The following is a 19,941-nucleotide window of genomic DNA, read 5'->3' as shown; positions in this document are numbered from 1 at the left end:
CTTACCTTGTGTGCTGAGCCCCCCAACCCCCCCCCAAACCCCCACTCCCCACAACAGTACACCACTACCATAGCCCTAAGGGGTGAAGGGGGTCACCTACATGTGGGTACAGTGGGTTTCTGGTGGGTTTTGAAGAGCTCACATTTACCACCACAAGTGTAACAGGTAGGGGGGATGGGCCTGGGTCCGCCTGGCTGAAGTGCACTGCACCCACTAAAACTGCTCCAGGGATCTGCATACTGCTGTCATGGAGCTGGGTATGACATTTGAGGCTGGCAAAAAAAAAAAAATTAAGTTTTTTTTTTAGGGTGGGAGGGGGTTGGTGACCACTGGGGGAGTAAGGGGAGGTCATCCCCGATTCCCTCTAGTGATCATCTGGTCAGTTCGGGCATGTTTTTGAGGCTTGGTCGCAAGAAAAAAATGGACCAAGTAAAGTCGCCCAAGTGCTCATCAGGGACGCCCTTCTTTTTTCCATTATCGGCCGAGGACGCCCATCTCTTAAGCACGCCCCAGTCCTACCTTCGCTACATTGCCAACACGCCCCCATGAACCTTGGTTGTCCCAGCGACGGAAAGCAGTTGAGGGTGCCCAAAATCGGCTTTTGATTATGCCGATTTGGGCGACCCTGAGAGGACGCCCATCTCCCGATTTGTGTCGGAAGATGGGCGCCCTTCTCTTTTGAAAATAAGTCTGATAGAGGCTGCTATTACCGCTGTGCTTATGGAAAGTGAGTTGTAGCTGTGTATATAGGGTATCTTTTTGGTGTATTGGCTATCTGATGTATCAAGGGTAGATTCCTTTTCAATTGCTAAGGTTTGATCAACAATGGAATTGTCCCAAAGAATATTTTGATTATGTGTGATTTTACCTTGCATGCGGGTGATCAGTAAAAGCCTAGGGTGTGGAGAGTTTTTTTTTTACATGCAAGTTTGTTTTAGATGCCAATTTGGCTTTTCCCAAATTGTTGCTACCCTTATGCATTCTGCAGGTCATATTCTGCACCTGTGGTATCTGAGTATTACTTTGGTCTCTGAAACTGTATGACAGAGCCCAGTTCAGTTCTTTCCCGCTTCTAACTCTCTCTAGATAAAGGCTAGTTCCAGGCAGAAGTCTCAGGCTGATTTGAGCCAGTATACAGTAGGGGAATAAACATGCTGTCCCTGATCTTTCACACACAAGCTGGAAGGCAGAAACTGCAGTATGTAACAAGTCCATAGTTTTCTTCAAACAGCAGTATCCAGGCTAGTTTGGTTTAACTTAGCTTAGTTCTGTGATGCACACAAAATGGTAGCCCAGGGCATGCCCTATAGGACTAAATGATCTACCAGAACACTTTGGAAATGATCAAGTGATGAATAGGGTGGTTAAAGGCAAAACCCCAAAATGGCAGAGTCAGAAAAGGAGGAAAGAGGTTTAGGAAGCAGTCTGAGAGTCCCAAAAAGGACTAGATGAATGGGACAGGGAGTAGAAGAGAGATACTCAACTTCATGGATAAGTATAGAAAGAGAAGCCTTGATAAATAAACTACTAATAGAAGATTAAAGCAAAAAATAGGTTTCACCTCTGTTGCCAAGCTGTCAATTGGGCATTATATTGATGATACTGGAAATAATAATAAGTTTTGAAAAACACTGAACAATAAGGTGAAAGGTGAAATAGAGGCTGGGGGTATGGGAGAACTTGAATGCACTTCCTGGACCCTGAGATGGAAGAGGTACAGATCATTGGTTACACTATAGAGGGAAAGGAAAGGAAGAGTTCCAGGGCTATGGGAGGAATGTGAATATGCTTGATATGGATGGGCCTCTGTATTGTGGGAATGGGGAGAGGTAACGTGGAGGGGCATAATCGAACGGGGCGCCCAAGTTTTCCTGATGGCGTCCTCGGGAAGTGGCGGGGAAACCCGTATTATCGAAACAAGCTGGGCGTCCATCTTTTGTTTCAATAATATGGTCGGGGATGCCCAAACCTTAACATTTAGGTCGACCTTAGAGATGGTCGTCCCCGGTTTTCAGCGATAATGGAAACCGAGGATGCCCATCTCAGAAATGACCAAATCCAAGCCATTTGATTGTGGGAGGAGCCAGCATTCGTAGTGCACTGGTCCCCCTGACATGCCAGGACACCAAACAGGCACCCTAGGGGGCACTGCAGTGGACTTCACAAATTGCTCCCAGCTGCATAGCTCCCTTACCTTGGGTGCTGAGCCCCCCAAAACCCACTTCCCACAACTGTACAACACTACCATAGCCCTAAGGGGTGAAGGGGGGGCACCTACATGTGGGTACAGTGAGTTTCTGGTGGGTTTTGAAGGGCTCACATTTACCAGAAGGGGGGGCACCTACATGTGGGTACAGTGAGTTTCTGGTGGGTTTTGAAGGGCTCACATTTACCACCACAAGTGTAACAGGTAGGGGGGGGGTGGGCCTGGGTCCGCCTGCCTGAAGTGCTCTGCACTGAGGTGCCCAGTAAAACTGCTCCAGGGACCTGCATACTGCTGTCAGGGAGCTGGGTATGACATTTGAGGCTGGCATAGAGACTGGCAACAAATATTTTTAAAGTGTTTTTTTTTTGGGTGGGAGGGGGTTAGTGACCACTGGGGGAGTAAGGTGAAGTCATCCCCGATTCCCTCCGGTGGTCATCTAGTCAAGTTCGGGCACCTTTTTGAGGCTTGGTCGCAAGAAAAAAATTGACCAATTCGGTCAAATGTTCGTCAGGGACGCCCTTCTTTTTTCCATTATCGTCTGAGGATGTCCATGTGTTAAGCACTCCCCAGTCCCGCCTTCGCTAAGTTTCCAACACGCTCCCAGGAACTTTGGTCGTCCCAGTGAGAGAAAGCAGTTGAGGACGCCCAAAATCAGCTTTTGATTATGCCGATTTGGGCGACCCTGGGAGAAGGACGCCCATCTCCCGATTTGTGTCGAAAGATGGGCGCCCTTCTCTTTCGAAAATAAGCCTGACAATAGGAAACATTAGTTTGATTAATGACTTAGGGGGGTCTTTTACATAGGCGCACTGGCATTTTTAGAGCACGTTAAAATAGGTGCGCGCTAAATGCTAAAGACACCCATAGAAATACATTGGCATCTTTAGCGTTTAGCGCACGCCTATTTTTAATGCGTGCTAAAAACGCCAGTGCGCCTATGTAAAAGATCCCCTAAGGAGGAGATTAAATTTGGTTCAATCAATGTGAGTGGGATAAACATACCATAGAAGTGGAGTCAATTCTATAGGGAGAAAAGGAATCTAAAACTGGGAGTTGGTTTTAGGAAACACAAACCTCTAATTGCTACAGAAATACAAACCTCTAGTGGTCTATAAGCATTTCCCTGTGGGCATCCTTGCAGCAAACAAAAGGGAGAAAAAAAGTTTTTGTTGTGGGTATCATATTTAATGGTCCAGATATAAGAAGGGCTATGGGATAGGGGGTGGTACACTGTGGTTACAGCCTTAGTATATGATCAAAAGTGCAAAAAGTCTATGGAACACAATTTAGTAAAGGTATATGTCCCCAATGCTGCTACTAGAGAATACTGGAGGAACTTACCAAGAAAATGTAGGGATTGGCAGAGAGGAACCTAATTATTGGGCAAGACTTTAACATTACTTTGCACCGCACTGTGAATAATAAGGTTTGTGGGAAGCATACAAGCAGTAGAAGCAGAGCTCAGCTACTGTATATATTGATTCTCTGTACTCAGCTTGGTGGATGTTTGGTATTATTATTATTATTACATTTGTATCCCACATTATCCCACCTTTTTGCAGGCTCAATGTGGGTTACAATTCATCGTGGATACTGGAAATAGAAAAGAATGTACATTTGGTTTTACAGCAAGTTTTGGGTACATGATGGTGAAATACATAATATTGGAAATAGAAAAGAGTATACATTTGTTTTAGCAGAAGTTTTGGTTACATGATGGTAAAATACATGATAGTGTTAAAGCCATAGACATTAGGTGCATGATAGTGTGAAAGCAGAAGACATTAAAGGACATTCCTGGGTATCTTAAAGAAAGTAGAGTTATGTGTGTTGTTCTTTATGATATATTTTGTCGAAGAGATAAGTTTTCAGGAGTTTGCGGAAATTGGTCACTTTGTAGACCGATTTCAGGTTACGTGGCAGTGAATTCCAGAGCTGTGTGCTTGTATAGGAAAAGGTTGATGAATGCATTGATTTGTATTTCAAGCCTTTACATTTGGGAGGATGAAGATTGAGGAATGTGCGGGAGGATTTTTTTGCATTTCTGGGTGGTAGTTCTATTAGGTCTGACATGTAGGCTGGGGCGTCGCCATGGATGATTTTATGGACCAAGGCACAGAGTTTGAACGTGATGCGTTCTTTGAGTGGTACCAGATGAACCCAATAGAAAGGGATTATACTTTCTACTCAGGGGTACCTTGTCCTACTCTAGGATTGATTATTAGTTAGTGGAGGAAAGTTTACTGCAGTGGGTAAGAGTTCTATTACCTGGACAGCCCATGCCCCGGTATGGTTTGAGATGGACATGGGGAAAGATAGATTTGAGGAAGGGAAATTAGAGTTTACTGAATGAATTCAGATGAATGATAATGGAGAAATGAGCCCAAATACTATTTAAGAAACTCTAAAGGTTGCAATATGGGGTAAGCTGATAGCAATAGCTGTAATAAGTGTTAAAGAACAGAAAGCTTGAGAGGGAACATAAAAAAGTGTTTGGCTCCAAGGAAACCTTACACTGCCAGAGAAGTAATCTTCTGCACGTGGAACCACGGGGGCTAAACTCCAAGCTTGAATGGTGCAACTTCAATTAAAAAGAGTTTACTGGCCAGGGGATAAAAAAAGTTTATTTCAGATGTGATTGGTTGGGCTGTTTTTTAGCATCTGATGTCATTTTATTTATTTATTGCATTTGTATCCCACATTTTCCCACCTCTTTGCAGGCTCAATGTGGCTTACATTACATCATGAATAGTCGAAATATATAAGAAAATATACATTTAGTATTGCATAAGGATCTTGGTTAACATGATAGTGATAAAGCAGGATAGTAGTATAACAAGCAAATATCGTAAGGCAAGTCTGGATATATGTGTAGGAGTTCACATTTGTTGATCTTCGTGGTATGCCTTGTTAAAGAGATAGGTCTTCAATAGTTTGTGGAAGTTAGTTAGTTCATAGATCGTTTTTAAGTTGCATGGCAGCTTATAAAAATGGGAGCCATTGAGATTGTGCCTGGAGTATTTGCATGTGGGTATACGGTTTGTTTTTAACGTTTTATTTTTGAGTAACTATTTGTGCTGTGATCCTTTTGTTTTGTTTGCAGTTTATAATCCACTTACCCTGAAGCAGCAAGTCAAAATGCTGCCCATTGTTGTTCCTTGAGTATCCTCAGAAGGTATCACAGCACATTTAAGTGTTGGTGTATTTTGCAACGTAGATAAAAAAAAAAAAAGATATGCAGTATGGGAGGTTTTTTCAACTGAGGATGACAGTTAGAGCTCTGTTGTTATAACAAGAACACTGTCTCGGGGAACTTGTTGAGGCCTTTTCTTCTCATTTGCATTTTTTTTATCTTGTCTTCTTCAATGCTGATTGCATGTATTAGTGTAAGTACTGAAGTTTATGTATACTCATGTTGTGAGGATTTTTATTAGACTTTTGTACATACAAATTTGATTCCTCTAGAAATCCCAATGTTGTGATGTATTTTGCAAAAAAAAAAAAATAATAATAATAGACCCTTGCTAGACAGTTGCCTCACCGAGTTCCACAAGTGAACGCTCGTGAAGAGCTGGTATGTTTGGATTTTGGCAGCGAGTATAGCGGCCTGATACACCTTCCTCCCAAAAGAGTCCAAGGTTCTAGATTCTCTGCCTGGGAGCGCCGAGGCATAGTCCCTAGTACTCTTGGCTCTTTTGAGAGCGGAGTCCACCACCATGGAATTGTGAGGTAGCTGAGACCTCATCAATCCAGGTTCCCCGTGGATCCAATATTGGGATTCAATCTTTTTCGGGATCACGGAATTAGACAGAAGGAACGACCAGTTTCGCATAAGGACTTCCTTCAGTACATTATGCAAAGGAGCCGTTGCAGCCTCGAGCATCTCAGACCTGGGCTCATCCTCAACCTCCACAGGGAAGGAAATAGCCGCTGCCATTTCCCGGACAAAGGAGGTGAAGGATAGACTCTCCGATGGAGAAAGTCTCCTTTCTAATGGAGGGGAAGGTTCATAAGGAATCCCATAGGACTCGTCAGAAGAAAAGTACCTGGGATCCTCCTCTTCCTCCCACGAACGCTCATCTTCAGTATCGGACAAAACATCCCTCAGAGCAGTCTGAAACCGAGCCTGCCTAGATGCCGAAGAACAGCGTCCTTGATGGCGGTGCCGAGAAGTCGACGCCCACCTGGACTCCGATGAAGCTTCCTCCACCAACGTCAAAGGGGAGTCGACCTGGGTGGCAGCCGATGCTGTAGGTGGCATCGAGGCCGGAGACCTTACCAAAGGCGAAAGGCCAGATACTGCTGTAGCAGACAGTATGGAAGGCGCAAGCACCCCCGACACTGAAGCAGACTGGCGCAGCAACCCTTCCAGAAGCTCTGGAATCACGGCCTTGATGCGCTCGTTGAGAGCCACCGTCGGACAAGGCTGCGGGGTTGGTAAAGGAGCCAGTGGCAGAATCTGCCGAGGCTCAGGAGCAGGTAGCGGGCTGCTAGACTGATGCATCGGCACCTCTTGAACAGAGGAGAGCGATCCTCTCGGCGCCGACACTTCTCGGGTGCCGAATCCCTCGATGCCTCTCAGCTCCCGGCACCGTGTGTCAAAGGAGAACGATGACGGTGCTTCTTCGACTTCACTCGATGCCCGTCGAGATTCCTCAGTACTGATGAGGAAGACGTGGAATCCTCAGGTTTCCTCGGGGCCGGGTCCAATGAAGGTCGGTCCCGGGGGGCCTGCATAACAGGAGGCCTCGAGACAGGTGGAGACCTACTCGATGCCTCACTGCTCCCACCATGAGATGGTCGTTCCACAGCCATTACCTTCGCTCCCGAAGTCGATGCCGCCGACCTCGTTACCGAAGTCGACGTCGAAGGACTGGACCGATCCCCAAAAAGCTTCTCGTTGGGCTTCTCGAGACACTTGGGTACGTTTCTTCATGCAAAGACACAGACTGCAAGCGGCTGGGCTATGGTCGGGCCCAAGGCACTGAATACACCAAGCTTGGGTGTCAGTACCCGAGATGGTCCGGTTGCACTGAGTACAACGTTTGAAGCCGCTGGGTGTCTTCGATGACATGGAAGGAAAAACGGCTTCGGTGAAATTAAACGATGCGATTGTGCCAAAAAAGTAAAGGGCACAAAAGGAGAAAATCCCGACCACGTGACCTAAGGCCGGCTGCGTCGAAACGAAAGAATACTTAGAAAGTGCCAAAAATACTGGGCTTTTTTTTTTTTTTTAAAGAAGAACGAATAGCTCAATAAAAGAAAACAAGAAATATAAAAAGAATTGTCAGACTCTCTTTCCTGGGCCAGCGAAGCAAACAGGAAAAAAACCTCTTCACCTCACCGCGGATAAGAAAAAACTGAGAGGGAACGCTCACGTGACGGGCGGGAAGTCGTGCGCACAGTTTGCGCGCCAGAAGGCTCTAGGAAAACTTTTTAAATTTTGCTGTAGAAAAATTTTGCCATTTCCTGGGCCGCCGTGGACACCGACCCACATGTGAGAACAAGCAGCCTGCTTGTCCTCGGAGAAATATATATACACCTTCTCAATATTTAATCACGGCAATCAGCAGTTTTTAAAAATGCCAGCCATTGTGATTAAAAATAATCCAGATATTCAGTGGCAGTACCCAGATTTTGGTCTAAATTGAATATATGGATTCAGTACTAATCAGTGGCATATACAGTTAGCAGTGATAAACAAGCCACTAACTGGATACCTAATTGGATAAAGTTAGCATAGCTTTTTTTGTCCTAAATTCATCCAGATTAGCAGTCTGAATATGTCTGTTAAACAGATAATCTCTGGCTCCACCCAAACTCCACTACCCCTTCCTCCAACACCCCAACATTGAGGCAGTCAGAGGAAATAGTAAATGACATTATTCAGTTAGTGTCACTGAATATTCCACTGCCTGGCACTTATCTGGCTAGCAGCACCTTCGAAGAAGATAAGCTTCTTTGAATATTGGTTCCCTAGTTTTCATAAATACCTGGATTTAAATTAAATGATTTTGGTGAGCCATCAGTCTGAAATGACACAACAGGCAGAGGGAAGGTAATGCACACAGAATCTTCATGTTGCACCAAATTTAGCTGTGTACAGTTTGACTGTTTTTCAATCTTTTTAGGTTTTCTTGTTTTTTTCCTAGCAGAAGTGTTATTTCTCTTTAAATTCTCTGAAGTATTGATCAGTGTAGAAATATCTTTGGATATCCTGAAATTGAGAAACGGAAAGAATAGTTAGCATGCTCATCAAATTTAATAGTGTTAATGTCAATATAATCTGAAATCTATATTCAAATTATTGAAGAGCTAAAAAGTATATGGCACATTATTTTCAAATGTGAATCAATAAGAAGTAATTAAGCACCATGAACATAAGCATTAAAACTCAGACTAAAATCCTTTTACTGCATGAGCCAGTAAAATTGCAACGTTCAACATAAACATCATTTAGGGACTTTTTTACCAAGAGGCAGTAAAAGGAGGCTTGCAGTGGTGTTGGAGTGTGGGTTGCTGCGTGCTGAAGCTACCTTTTACCATAGTGGGTTATCAATAGAAATCAAACAAAATAAAACATGGAAAAGAAAATAAGATGATACCTTTTTTATTGGACATAACTTAATACATTTCTTGATTAGCTTTCGAAGGTTGCCCTTCTTCGTCAAAGAGCATTTTCCAAGTCAGGGCAGTAAATGGTGAGCAGTAATTTACTGTAGAGCCCTTACTGCCTCTATTTAGGAGGTGGTGAGGGCTGTAGTGATAACCCAGAGGTAACTGAGCAGTGCACGGCGCTGCCTGATTACCACCGGGCATGTCTACTCCCTGCCCACTGGTGCTAGAAATAAAAACTATTTTCTAGCACCAGAAAAGGCATGTAGCAAAATTGGAACTACAGCTGGGCTCCTGGGTGAGTTCAGCGATAGGGCCATTTTGCTGCATCCTAGCCTGGCATCAGCCCTAATGCCCATTGATTAAGGGCCTCCTTAATGTGGCATGCAATAAATTTTAACAGTAACATGCACAAGATAAAAATCTGTCTAGTACATGCTAACTGCCTTTTGTAAAGCTGTGTACTAACCTGCTCAAAATGAAAGGGTGATTTAGTGCAGGGAATTTTCTGTCTTACAGTACAATGCAGAAGGGGCCTATGAGGCTCAAAGTCCCCCCCCCCCCTTCCAACCAACACCAAGAAAAAAGGTTCTCCCAGCTTTCATCTTCAAACTACATTGGCATCAAAGTAAGGGACTTCTGAAGCCCAATCTCTTCCATACTTCCACATCCATGGGAAAAGGGACATCTGAAACCCAATATTCCCCCTGTGCCACTTCCCCCCTCAAAAACAGTGCTAGCTGATATCATGCACTGAGATGCCCTAATACAGGAGATTTGAGGGCTGATACAATATAAGTGGTATAGATACTGAATAGTAGTAGGAGGACACATGATAGGGTTGTGTAATTTGTAAAACATTAGATTAAAAAATCATTTCTGCTTTAAAGCATATGGTCGTCCATGGAACGTTTCTAAGCTACTACGAGTGTCCTGGATGGGCTGTATAATACTGAGAGTAGAAACTGGAGACTGCTCAATTTCCAGGCTGTGAGAGTTAAAGAATTCAAGTCTGGATGAAGAAAACAGTTCTCTTGTTGAGTTCAAGGGTCAAGGACTTGATATACTACCTTTCTGTGGTACAACCAAAGTGGTTTACATATTCAGTGCAGGTACTTTTTCTGTCCCTACTAGGTTCACAATCTAAGTTTTGTACCTGGGGCAATGGAGGGTTAAGTAGCTTGCCTAGAGTCAAGAGGAGCTGCAGTGGGAATTGAACCCAGTTCCTCAGGATCTCAGCCCACTGCACTGTCCATTGGGCTCCTCCTCCTCCTCCTCCTATTATCAGCAAAGGGAATACAAGTAAACAGTGAAGAGGTAAAACTACTAAGCTGTTGAGAAGAGGGAACCAGTTTTGTCATAGACTGTAGGGCATTATGAGAAACATGGTGCTTCAGCTTTACTGGAACTTTTGCAGAACTCTCGATATGAAAGAAATGCGAGAATAAGCATAGAGGAACAACTCAATTCATGGAATTGGCAGGACATTTCACAACTATTCGTGGCGGTGGTGGAGGGAGTACAAATCAGGTAACAGAGAAACTTTGCTTTCACCTTGCTGGTAAAATAAAGATGATTCAAGGCATTCTCCATTTCTGAAAAAGGGAACTCAGAAGAGTTGCATCCAGAGATAACTTGCGAGAATGAAGCTCTCTGCTGAGTTTGTTGGCTAATTGATTCAGTGGACCAGAGATGTAGGTAGCCTGCATCTGGATGTGACTGGCTCTGAAAAAGTCCCAGATTCAAGTTCTTCTCAGAAGAGGTTGAGAGATCCTGGCACTCTTGCTTTTTTCACACAAAACATTGTCATTCAGGGGGTCTTTTACTAAAGTTTAGTTCGTTATCTGCAGCAGGGCCCATTTTATTCCTGTGGGCCCTGCTGCAGATAACTCGAGCTAAGCTTTAGTAAAAGACCCCATCAATGTCTGAATAAATACAGAGAGATCATGAAGAAAAACTCACAGGGTATAGAAGATTGAACTCAGACCTAAGTGGTTGATGTGATGAGTTGTCTTGTATCTTAATCACATTTCTTGTGAAAGTAGATTTTTGAGATGAGTTCTTCACCCTCAATTTGAGACATTTTCAGGACCAACAGGTATTGCTATAGCACACAGGGGGTGCCAACTGCTAGGTTGGATTTGTGAGTCCACTAGAGTAACATGGTGGAGCTGAGAGGGCAGTTAATATATCGAGAAAATAGGTTGGAGTGCTGATCCCACTGGAATTTGAGACCTAATTGAGTAAGTCACGTTTTTAATTGGGCTAAGGGGTTGACATAAATAGCCACTACCATGTGCCCCAGCTTCTCTGACGGTGACCTTATCTGCTGGCAGTATGACATGAAAGTGAGCTACCAGCATCTAGATCCTGTCCTCAGGAGGAAGAGCTTTGGATTGGATAGAGACCCAGATGTTGGTTGGATATACCGTGAATGTACTCCTGTGTTTTATGTTATAAGAAAGTACCTTGAGTAGAAATATTGACAGGAATATCTGACAACCTGCACTGGACATCTTCAGGCAAGCTGGAAGTTAGAAACCATGCCAGACATCTAATTGCAATTGCAGAAGCGAAAATTCTGGCAAAGGATTCTAAGATATCATGAGCTGTTCTGATAAGGTGAGACAAACTAATTGGCCTCTGCTAGTATAGAAGCTAATTGGGTTGAGCTTGTATAGAAAGAGCAGGTGAAAAAACCTGCACTTTCTGAAAGTTGATATTTATGTATTAAACCAGACGGAGCTGATGGGTAGCAATTCAAGCAAAGAGCCTAGCTCCTTGGATACTAAGCTTATACTGTCTGGGTCCCATATGTAGCAATCCAGTTTAAGATGGGCTGGAGAGGGCTTTGATGGAAACTCCAGTAATTTGGAACATGAGGACAGTGCCAGGCAGACTTTTACAGTCTGTGTCCTGCAACTGACAAGACAGATATACATTGGCTAAAGTAGGTTTCGACAGCAACTTCAGTAGTTGGAACCTAATGACAGGGCCAGGTGGACTTCTATGATCTATGCCCCAAAATGCTAAAGAGAGACAATGATCAAGTGAACGGCCATCGAGAGACAGAGCTGGGCCTGGGGCAAGGCCGCCATAGCTGTTGCCCCCCCCCCCCTTTGGACACAGCCACTGACCCCCACTTAGGATACAGATGTTGCTGCTGCCGCCCCTCGCTCACTCAGGCCACTACCGCCTGTCCCCTACATTCTAGCGTCAGTGCATCTGTTCCTCCCCAGCCTCCAAGGGGGCCCGGTGCTGGAGTTGGTCTCTCTCATGCTCCTGTGTGCTGGGACCAGGTTATTGCGTTAACGCAGTCACCCAGGTCCCGACAGGAGCAGGAGAGAGACAGACCCCGGCGCTGGGCCTCGTCCCCCCTCTCGGTAGCACTAATCAAGTATTTTATATCACATTCATTGTTGGTTTAATTATGACTTGAGAATAAGTGTGACTGTTGGACAGATATGTTTGCAAGTCTTTGGTCTAAGGAGCCAGGGAAGATGTGATAGAGGTCTATAAAATAATGAGTGGAATGGAAAGGGTGGGCATGAATCATTTGTTTACTCTTTCCAAAAATACTAGGACTAAGTGGCATGCAATGAAGCTATTAAGTACTAAATTTAAAACAAATCGAAGAAAATATTTCTTCATTCAATGTGTAATTAAACTCTGGAATTCGTTGCCAGAGAATGTGGTAAAAGTAGTTGCTTAGAGGATTTAAAAATAGGTTTGGATAATTTCCTAAAAGAAAAGTCCATAAGTTGTTATTAAGATAGACTTGGGAAAATCCACTGTTTATTTCTAGGATAAGCAGCACAAAATCTGTTTTACTCTTTTGGGATCTTGCCAGGTACTTGTGATATGGATTTGCCACTCTTGGAGACAGGATACTGGGCTTGATGGACTTATGGTCTGTCCCAATATGGCAATGCTTATGTTCTTATGGAAGGACCATTCAGGTCTTTATCTGCTGTCATTTACTATGTTACTATGGTATCTCAAGGGCAGCTAGGGAATTATCCTTTTTTAAAGATACTAAAATCTTTTTCATTCAGGCCTTCTCAGTGGTTTTGCAACAGAACTGACATGGCTAAAAAGATTAAAAAAGAGCTTCTTAAGCAAAGGATTCAATATACAATGCTTTTGTTTCCTGCACAATTTAGAGTCTATCATAATGGCAAGGAAAATATCTTTGATTCTGTGAAAGCTGCTGAACAATTTCACAAGTTGGTGGATATTATTTCCTGATGTCTGTCATGCTACTTAAGTTTGGAGGAAAGCTTTCCTGTGGGTATTGGCTGCAGGAGCAATTTTCTTCCTTGAATTTCCAGGTTCCTAGTCTGGCTCCATGACTCCCATACAGCTTCCTGTTGAGCTTTTGTACGTTTGTGTCTTGTGATTGTGCTTTTCTGTACTCACTGAAGTTCTTTCTGGTCTGTTTTAGAATTGTAAGCTACCAGAATCTTTTTGGTAAAGCAGAATATAAAATTTAATACATCATAACTGTAAATGTAAATTGTAAATGTCTAGGTACCCTTCTGAGAACAAGATTAGAGAAATTTCTTGAAGAAAAGTGTTTGAAATGCTGCTTTTCTTTGAATTATTTATTATTATTTATTTTATTTATCACATTTGATATACTGCTGAGGCCTTCACATAGGTATAAAGTGGTTAACAAGTACAATTTTCTATACAGGTACTAGTACTACCCCCAATGGCCTAACAATCTAAATAATATATATGGATTTAGTATTAACTTTGATCAATAATGACTTTTGTTCTTCATAATTTTCACAACTACACCAGTTACTTGGTCAGACCATCATCTGATCACTTTTTTTATTCAGTTGTCTGCTGCTTCTTATGCAGCTTCTACTTTGGCGAAGAAAGACTTTAAATATTCAGATCTGGACAAAGCTTTTCCTCTTTTTTCATTTTTTCCTTCAGATTTCTCAGAAAAATCTCTGGAGGATCAAGTGTCCCTTTGAAACTCTGCCCTCTCAGCTATATCAGGAAAGGCTGAAGTGGCTAGGGCTCTTCAGCTTGGAGAAAAGACAGCTGAGGGGAGATATGATAGAGGTATATAAAATACTGAGTGGAGTGAATCACTTGTTTACTCTTTCCAAAAATACTAGGACTAGAGAGCACGCAATGAATATATTAAGCAGTAAATTTAAAACAAACTAGAGAAAATATTTCTTCATTCAATGTGTAATTAAACTCTGGAATTAACTGCCAGAGAATGTGGCAGTTAGCTTAGCAGGGTTTTAAAAAAAGGGGTTGGATAGCTTCCTAAAAGAAAAGTCCATAAGCCATTATTAAGATGGACTTGGGGAAAAGCCACTGCTTATTTCTAGGATAAGCAGCATAAAATGTATTGTACTGTTTTGGGATCTTGCCAGGTACCTGTGAACTGGATTGGCCACTGTTGGAAACAGGATACTGGGCTTGATGGACCTTTGGTCTGTCCTAGTATGGCAACGCTTATGTTCTTATATATTGTACTTGGGGCAATGAAGGGCTAAGTGAATTGGATAATACGCTAGTTTTTCTAGAGGGATGAGTGTTTTTGTTGGAGAATATTATAACTAAATCCTCTCTAATTATGGGGCCTTGCACTATGATTAGCATGTGGGTTTCCCCGTGCACTGAGGCCACTTTTAGCATGGCTGTAAAATGGCTGCATTTCCATTTTACCCATTAATGGCCAGGCACTAATTTCCAAATTAGGATGTGAGCCCTTACGGATACCTATTTAGTAGGCAGAAAAGGCTTACGTGCTAACCATGCATTAATTGGTTCATGTGCGGCAAGGTAGCTGCACTAAATGACTAGCGCTGGGCATGCCTACCTCTCTGCCCTCAAACACGCCCCAGCGTGCGCAGATGCCAGAACTACCACAGGGAGCCAGAGAATGCACCACGGTACTGAATTTTGGCACATGGGAAGATGTGGTAGTGCATACCGCTGCTTAGTAAAAGGACCCCTATATTTGTTATCTGATTACTTTATTTTCCATCTATTGTTCTTTCTGTCTTTTTTCTCAATAATGGGGCTAAGTGATTATATGGCTTGGGGTTGGGTGTATCACTGCTGAGTGGGCCTCAGCCCAAAGTGGGTGGACCTTGCCCACCTGTGACTATACCACTGATTTCATGTATTTATTCATTGAAAATACTCATTAAACAGCAAGTTGGTGGATAAGACTGCTGCTGCAAATTAATTGGATAGATTTAAATAAAATTAGTCTCCTGTTATTTCTCTTCCACAGCTAAGCGTTTCTCAACTTCTGGTGCAAAGGCTTCTATGGTAGCAAATAGTGACCAGTCAAAAGAACAGTGGTGGATATAGATGTATGGGAAGTGATCACCTGATCATTGAGAGACAGGCTATTTTTAAAGTAGCCAAATGAGAAAAAGTAAGGAGACCTTCCTTGTGAGAAAGGATAATTAAAAAATATATACAGAACAAAAATTTTTCCTTAATTAAACTGGGATTTTTTTTCTGATATATGGACTGCTAATATAGTGCAATCCACTTAAGTGCAAGGGTCTGGGACCAAAGAAATACATGCAGTTAACCGAAGTGTGTACTTAACCGTTGTGACCCAAAGAAGCTTGACATCTGATAAACATATGTACAGTACTGTTTATTATACGTACAGTATACAGTCTCCGTTAACTGACGTTAGGCATACTTGAAGTAATCAATGATAGTCCTCTGTACACTATTGTGTCTGTGAGTTCCATAGACTACATCTGCCAGACGGTAAAAACTGTCATAGCACTGACATCCAGTGGCCTCCAGATAGGCCCGACAGTGTTGAGACTCTCCAGTGCTCTTGCAAAAGTGACAGGAAGTTGTTGAATTTCGTCAGCATGTGCCTCACTGCTCATTTCATCATCTGTTTCATCATTTATTTATTTGTTACTTTTGTATCCCACATTTTCCCACCTTTTTGCAGGATCAATGTGGCTTACATAGTACTGTTAACGGCGTTAACCGAATCTGGTCTGAAACAAATAAGGTATGAACAATACAAGGTGATATTGTAATAGAGTGAGGTACATGTAAGGTAGGTACAGTTGGGGGGCTAATTAGAGAGGGGGAGGAAGAGTCCAGTAGTGTCCATTACGGTCTTTGGTTACAATTGTGTCGCAGATATCCAGGTATTTTTATGTTGGGTCGGTGGGGTATGCTCTTCTGAACAGGTCTGTTTTTAGTGCTTTACGGAAGTTTAGATGGTCGAACATAGTTTTTACTGCTTTTGGTAGTGCGTTCCATAGTTGTGTACTTAAGTAGGAAAAGCTGGATGAATAGGTAGATTTGTATTTGAGTCCTTTGCTGTTTGGGTAGTGGAGGTTTAGGTATGCTGTTGTCAGTTGTTTGTAGATCGTAATCAACAGCTACGTAGTGATGAAACTCCTCTTCAGTAACACCGGCTGGGATGTCAATAGCCTGTTCATCTGATGCATTTGCAACAGCTGCATCTGTTTTGTCCCTCTCCACATCCTTAACAAAAGCTTGCCCGCTTGTAGCAGTTCACAATGGTTGCCTGTGTAACATGATTCCAGGCTTCTTTCTGCATATGTAGGGAATCCAACAGTGATAGATTACAAGCCAGTTCAACAGCACGTTTATCCTTGCAAGTCTGGTCATCCATAACGCTCATCAGACGATGTAGCACAAGAGCCTAATAACGTTGTTTGAAATTGGCTATTATGTCCTGATCCATAGGTTGGATCAGAGAGGTAGTGTTTGGTGGCAGGAAGACCACCTTGACGTTAGACAGCCTGACATCATCACTGTGTGCAGCACAATTATCACAAAGCAACAAAATCTGATGCTTTTGTGCCTGCATTCTACTTCTTTAGCCACTGCTTCCAAATTTCCCCAGTCATCCATGAATTTGCATTAGCCTCGTATGACACAGGAAGTCGCTTAACATTCTTGAAGCAACGGGGCTGTTTGTTCTTTCCAATGGTTCTAACTTCTCACCCCCATCCATATTGCAGTAAAGGAGGATCGTCAGTCGGTCCTTCGACGTTTTACTTCCTGTAGTTTCAGCTTGTTTGAATGCAAGTGTTCCATCAGGAATCACTCGCCAGTAGAGACCATTTTCATCAGCATTGAAAATGTCACAAGATGCAAACTTGTTCAAGATGGTAGGAAGAACTGAAAACCCAATTTTCAGCACCAAAGTCATCAGCGTCTTGTTTTTCCCATGCTGTTTCTTTAATTTTATGTTGTTCCTCTCCTTCCATCTTTCCAACCATCCAACAGTGGCTTTGAATTCAGTTAGTCCAAGACTTTCAGCTACCTGATTAGCTTTCTCCATAAGCAGTAGACCACTGACAGGAAACTGTCTGCTCCTGACTTGAGAAAACCACCGAAGAGCATCTTCTACATCCTCAACTTTTCCTGCCCGTTTTCGTTTCCTGTGTGGATTTGTATTGTTTTGCCAGTCTTCCAGAAGCTGATCTTTCTTTTTCTAATTTTTTAAGAAGTTCTATTCGTTCAGCCAGTGTTAAAGTCTTACAGTTGCGCGATGACGATGATGACGACTCCAGTGTACACTCTAACAACTTTCTTTCGCTTATTCTGCCTGTGGCAGTTAACCAATGAGATTTCAAATTTACCGCCCCTTTGTCACGTGCCAATTGGCTTCCATATTCCGTATGTGCGCTTTTGCGGAGTCTTTCCTGCAGAGCAGCGGTCTTAAACCATGCATATAAGTGAATCTTACACTTATCAGTAGTGCGCTAAACCGAAGTTTGTCCCCATAGAAATTGATGGCGCCAAAAATGGGACCGAATTACAGCATGTAGTTAAACAGAGCATGTGCTTATCCGACGTGCACTTAAATGGCGTGCACTGTATTGATGTTTCTTTATAAACAAAACATTTTTTATTTGATGTTTCAAATGCAGATTTCTCACTGATAGTGGTAATTCTCTAAAAACAACACGTGCCCTGGAGAAGAATGACAGAGTATGCGACAATGGAAGGGAGATACAGCTACAGCAAAGGTATACAAAGTAAAATGCCAACTGATGAGAAAAGATGCTACTTAATACAGGTTTTAAATATAAATATTGTAAATAACAAAAAACACTTACCCAACTGGTGAAAGAGTTTCCCCATTTACTACTGTGTAAAGATTCTCCAGTAATGGTTCATCCCAATAAAGGTCACAAAACTTCTCAGATACTGCACCACAAAATGTACCAAACTGAAGACCTTTTAAGGCAAAAATGTATTCACCTAATACAAAAATAAATAATGTAATATTAATTTCCTGCAGTCTACATTAGGGGTGGGCATCTGTGGCCCTTGAGGCACAAATGAATACATTTTCAGGATATCCCGAATGAACATGCATAAGATAGATCTGTATGCACACCATGTTAAAAATATGTCAATCTTCTCCATGCATATTCATTGAAGTTATTCTGAAAGCTTGACCACTACGTGGTCCTCAAGGGCTGGAATTGACCAATCCCGATCTAAACCAAATATATTATTACAGAGAAATATATCCCAAGATGTTATTATGATGGCTGCCCTCTACTCTCAATATTCAGTATGCTCATACTGGACTACAAAAAGCACACTAAGTGGGCCTTTACAAGATGCGCTAGCTTTAGCAAATGCTAAAAATAATCATGCACCGAACGCAAGAGATGCCCATACATTCCTATGGGCATCTCCAGTATTTAGTGTGTGCTAATGATTATCGTGAGCTAAAATCGCTAGTGTACCATTGAAAAAGGACCCCATAGCTTTAGTGTGTTAACAGCTACTGTATCTGCTCGTGTGCTATATGGCTGACACTGAAAGTTTCTCTTGATGAAGCATATATTGTGAAATGGACAGCTCAGTTGAGATAAAAAAAAAGGTTTTGCGACTTTGTATAGAAAGATAAGTGTATACTTGCAAGATTTACCCCCTTGTTTACTAAGCTGCGCTAGTGGCTGCCGTGCACTAATGGTGGAACACATGATGTGTGCTAGCAGTATCAAAACTGTGATGGAAGAGTAGCATATACTGGTGGAGACAGTAAAGTAAAGAATGTGGGATAGTGAATAAATAAAGGAAAGAAACAAAAAATGACAAATAATAATGTTAATGTAAAATGAAAATTTGCACAAACAATATAGGAGCTCAAAATCATGGACACACTTCAGGTGAGGAGGAGGAAAAAAGCCTCGAGGGCCTCCTAGGTTTTTTAATAAATAACCTTAAAGGAGCGGGACTTCCTCATCATAGGCAAAAACCTCCATTATGTAGTGTGTTAACTATAAACTTAATAAACAGCTTGCTTAATGAACTGCTCAAAACACTGAAAACATAACTTTGTCAGATGGTCTCTGCAAGATGTTACAGGATCTTGACCGTATGCAACAATGGAAGGGAGATACAGCTACAGCAAAGGTCCAGTTTTGTAATGTAAAATGAAAAGCCAGTGAGGAGCCACAAATTCCACCATTTTTCTACAATTTTATGCATCACTATTATTTTTAGACCACAATGGTTTTTTTTTTTTTAAAGATTTACTTCTGAAGACTTTGTCCACAAGGATTTTTTGGACACTCTTACCGAGGTTAGTACCCATATCACTTATCTAACATACATACACCTATGCTTTCAAAAATATACAAATCCATATATACATACATCATTTATATCTTCTTTGAATCCTGTTCATACAATGTTGTACATTAGCATGTTTTTTTCCTTTATTTATTTTTTAACCATATGTCATATTCTGCAGTATTTTGTCCTTTGTTTAGATTTTCTGTTGTCTATACCCTCTTTTTACTAATTTTATCACTTTATTGCAACTTTATTACACTTATACATTTACCTTTTATATGTTTCCTTTTGTTTAATTTTTAATTAAGATGTTTTTATCTCTTTCTGTATTTGTGTAGACTCCTGAAGAAAGCAATTTCAGTGTTGAAACATGGTACCATGTTGAGTCTTCTTTTAATAAATTTTATTTCTACATTGGGCATTCTTGGTCTGTTCCTTGAAGAGCCTGATTCTGTTCCCACTCTTCTCCTGCTCCTAAATTAAAAGCATAATCTATTTTGGAGCATAGAATATGCTCAAAATTT

The 19,941-nt window shown here is 42.0% G+C and overlaps 1 protein-coding gene across 1 annotated transcript in view; it reads right to left on the bottom strand.

The window, feature by feature from the left end:
- KNDC1 (kinase non-catalytic C-lobe domain containing 1) overlaps nucleotides 1-19,941 on the bottom strand; it is a 200,678-nt gene that overhangs the window by 73,475 nt on the left and 107,262 nt on the right. The window contains exons 15-16 of the mRNA XM_030202996.1: nucleotides 17,941-18,085; nucleotides 8,200-8,423 (exon numbers count right to left, since the gene is read on the bottom strand). Of these exons, the coding sequence (XP_030058856.1) occupies nucleotides 8,200-8,423; nucleotides 17,941-18,085 (369 nt within the window). The remainder of the gene's footprint in view (nucleotides 1-8,199; nucleotides 8,424-17,940; nucleotides 18,086-19,941) is intronic.

This window comes from Microcaecilia unicolor, chromosome 5 (genome assembly GCF_901765095.1).
Source record: "Microcaecilia unicolor chromosome 5, aMicUni1.1, whole genome shotgun sequence".
Classification (NCBI taxonomy): Eukaryota; Metazoa; Chordata; class Amphibia; order Gymnophiona; family Siphonopidae; genus Microcaecilia; species Microcaecilia unicolor.
This window is presented reverse-complemented; position numbering and strand designations above follow the sequence as displayed.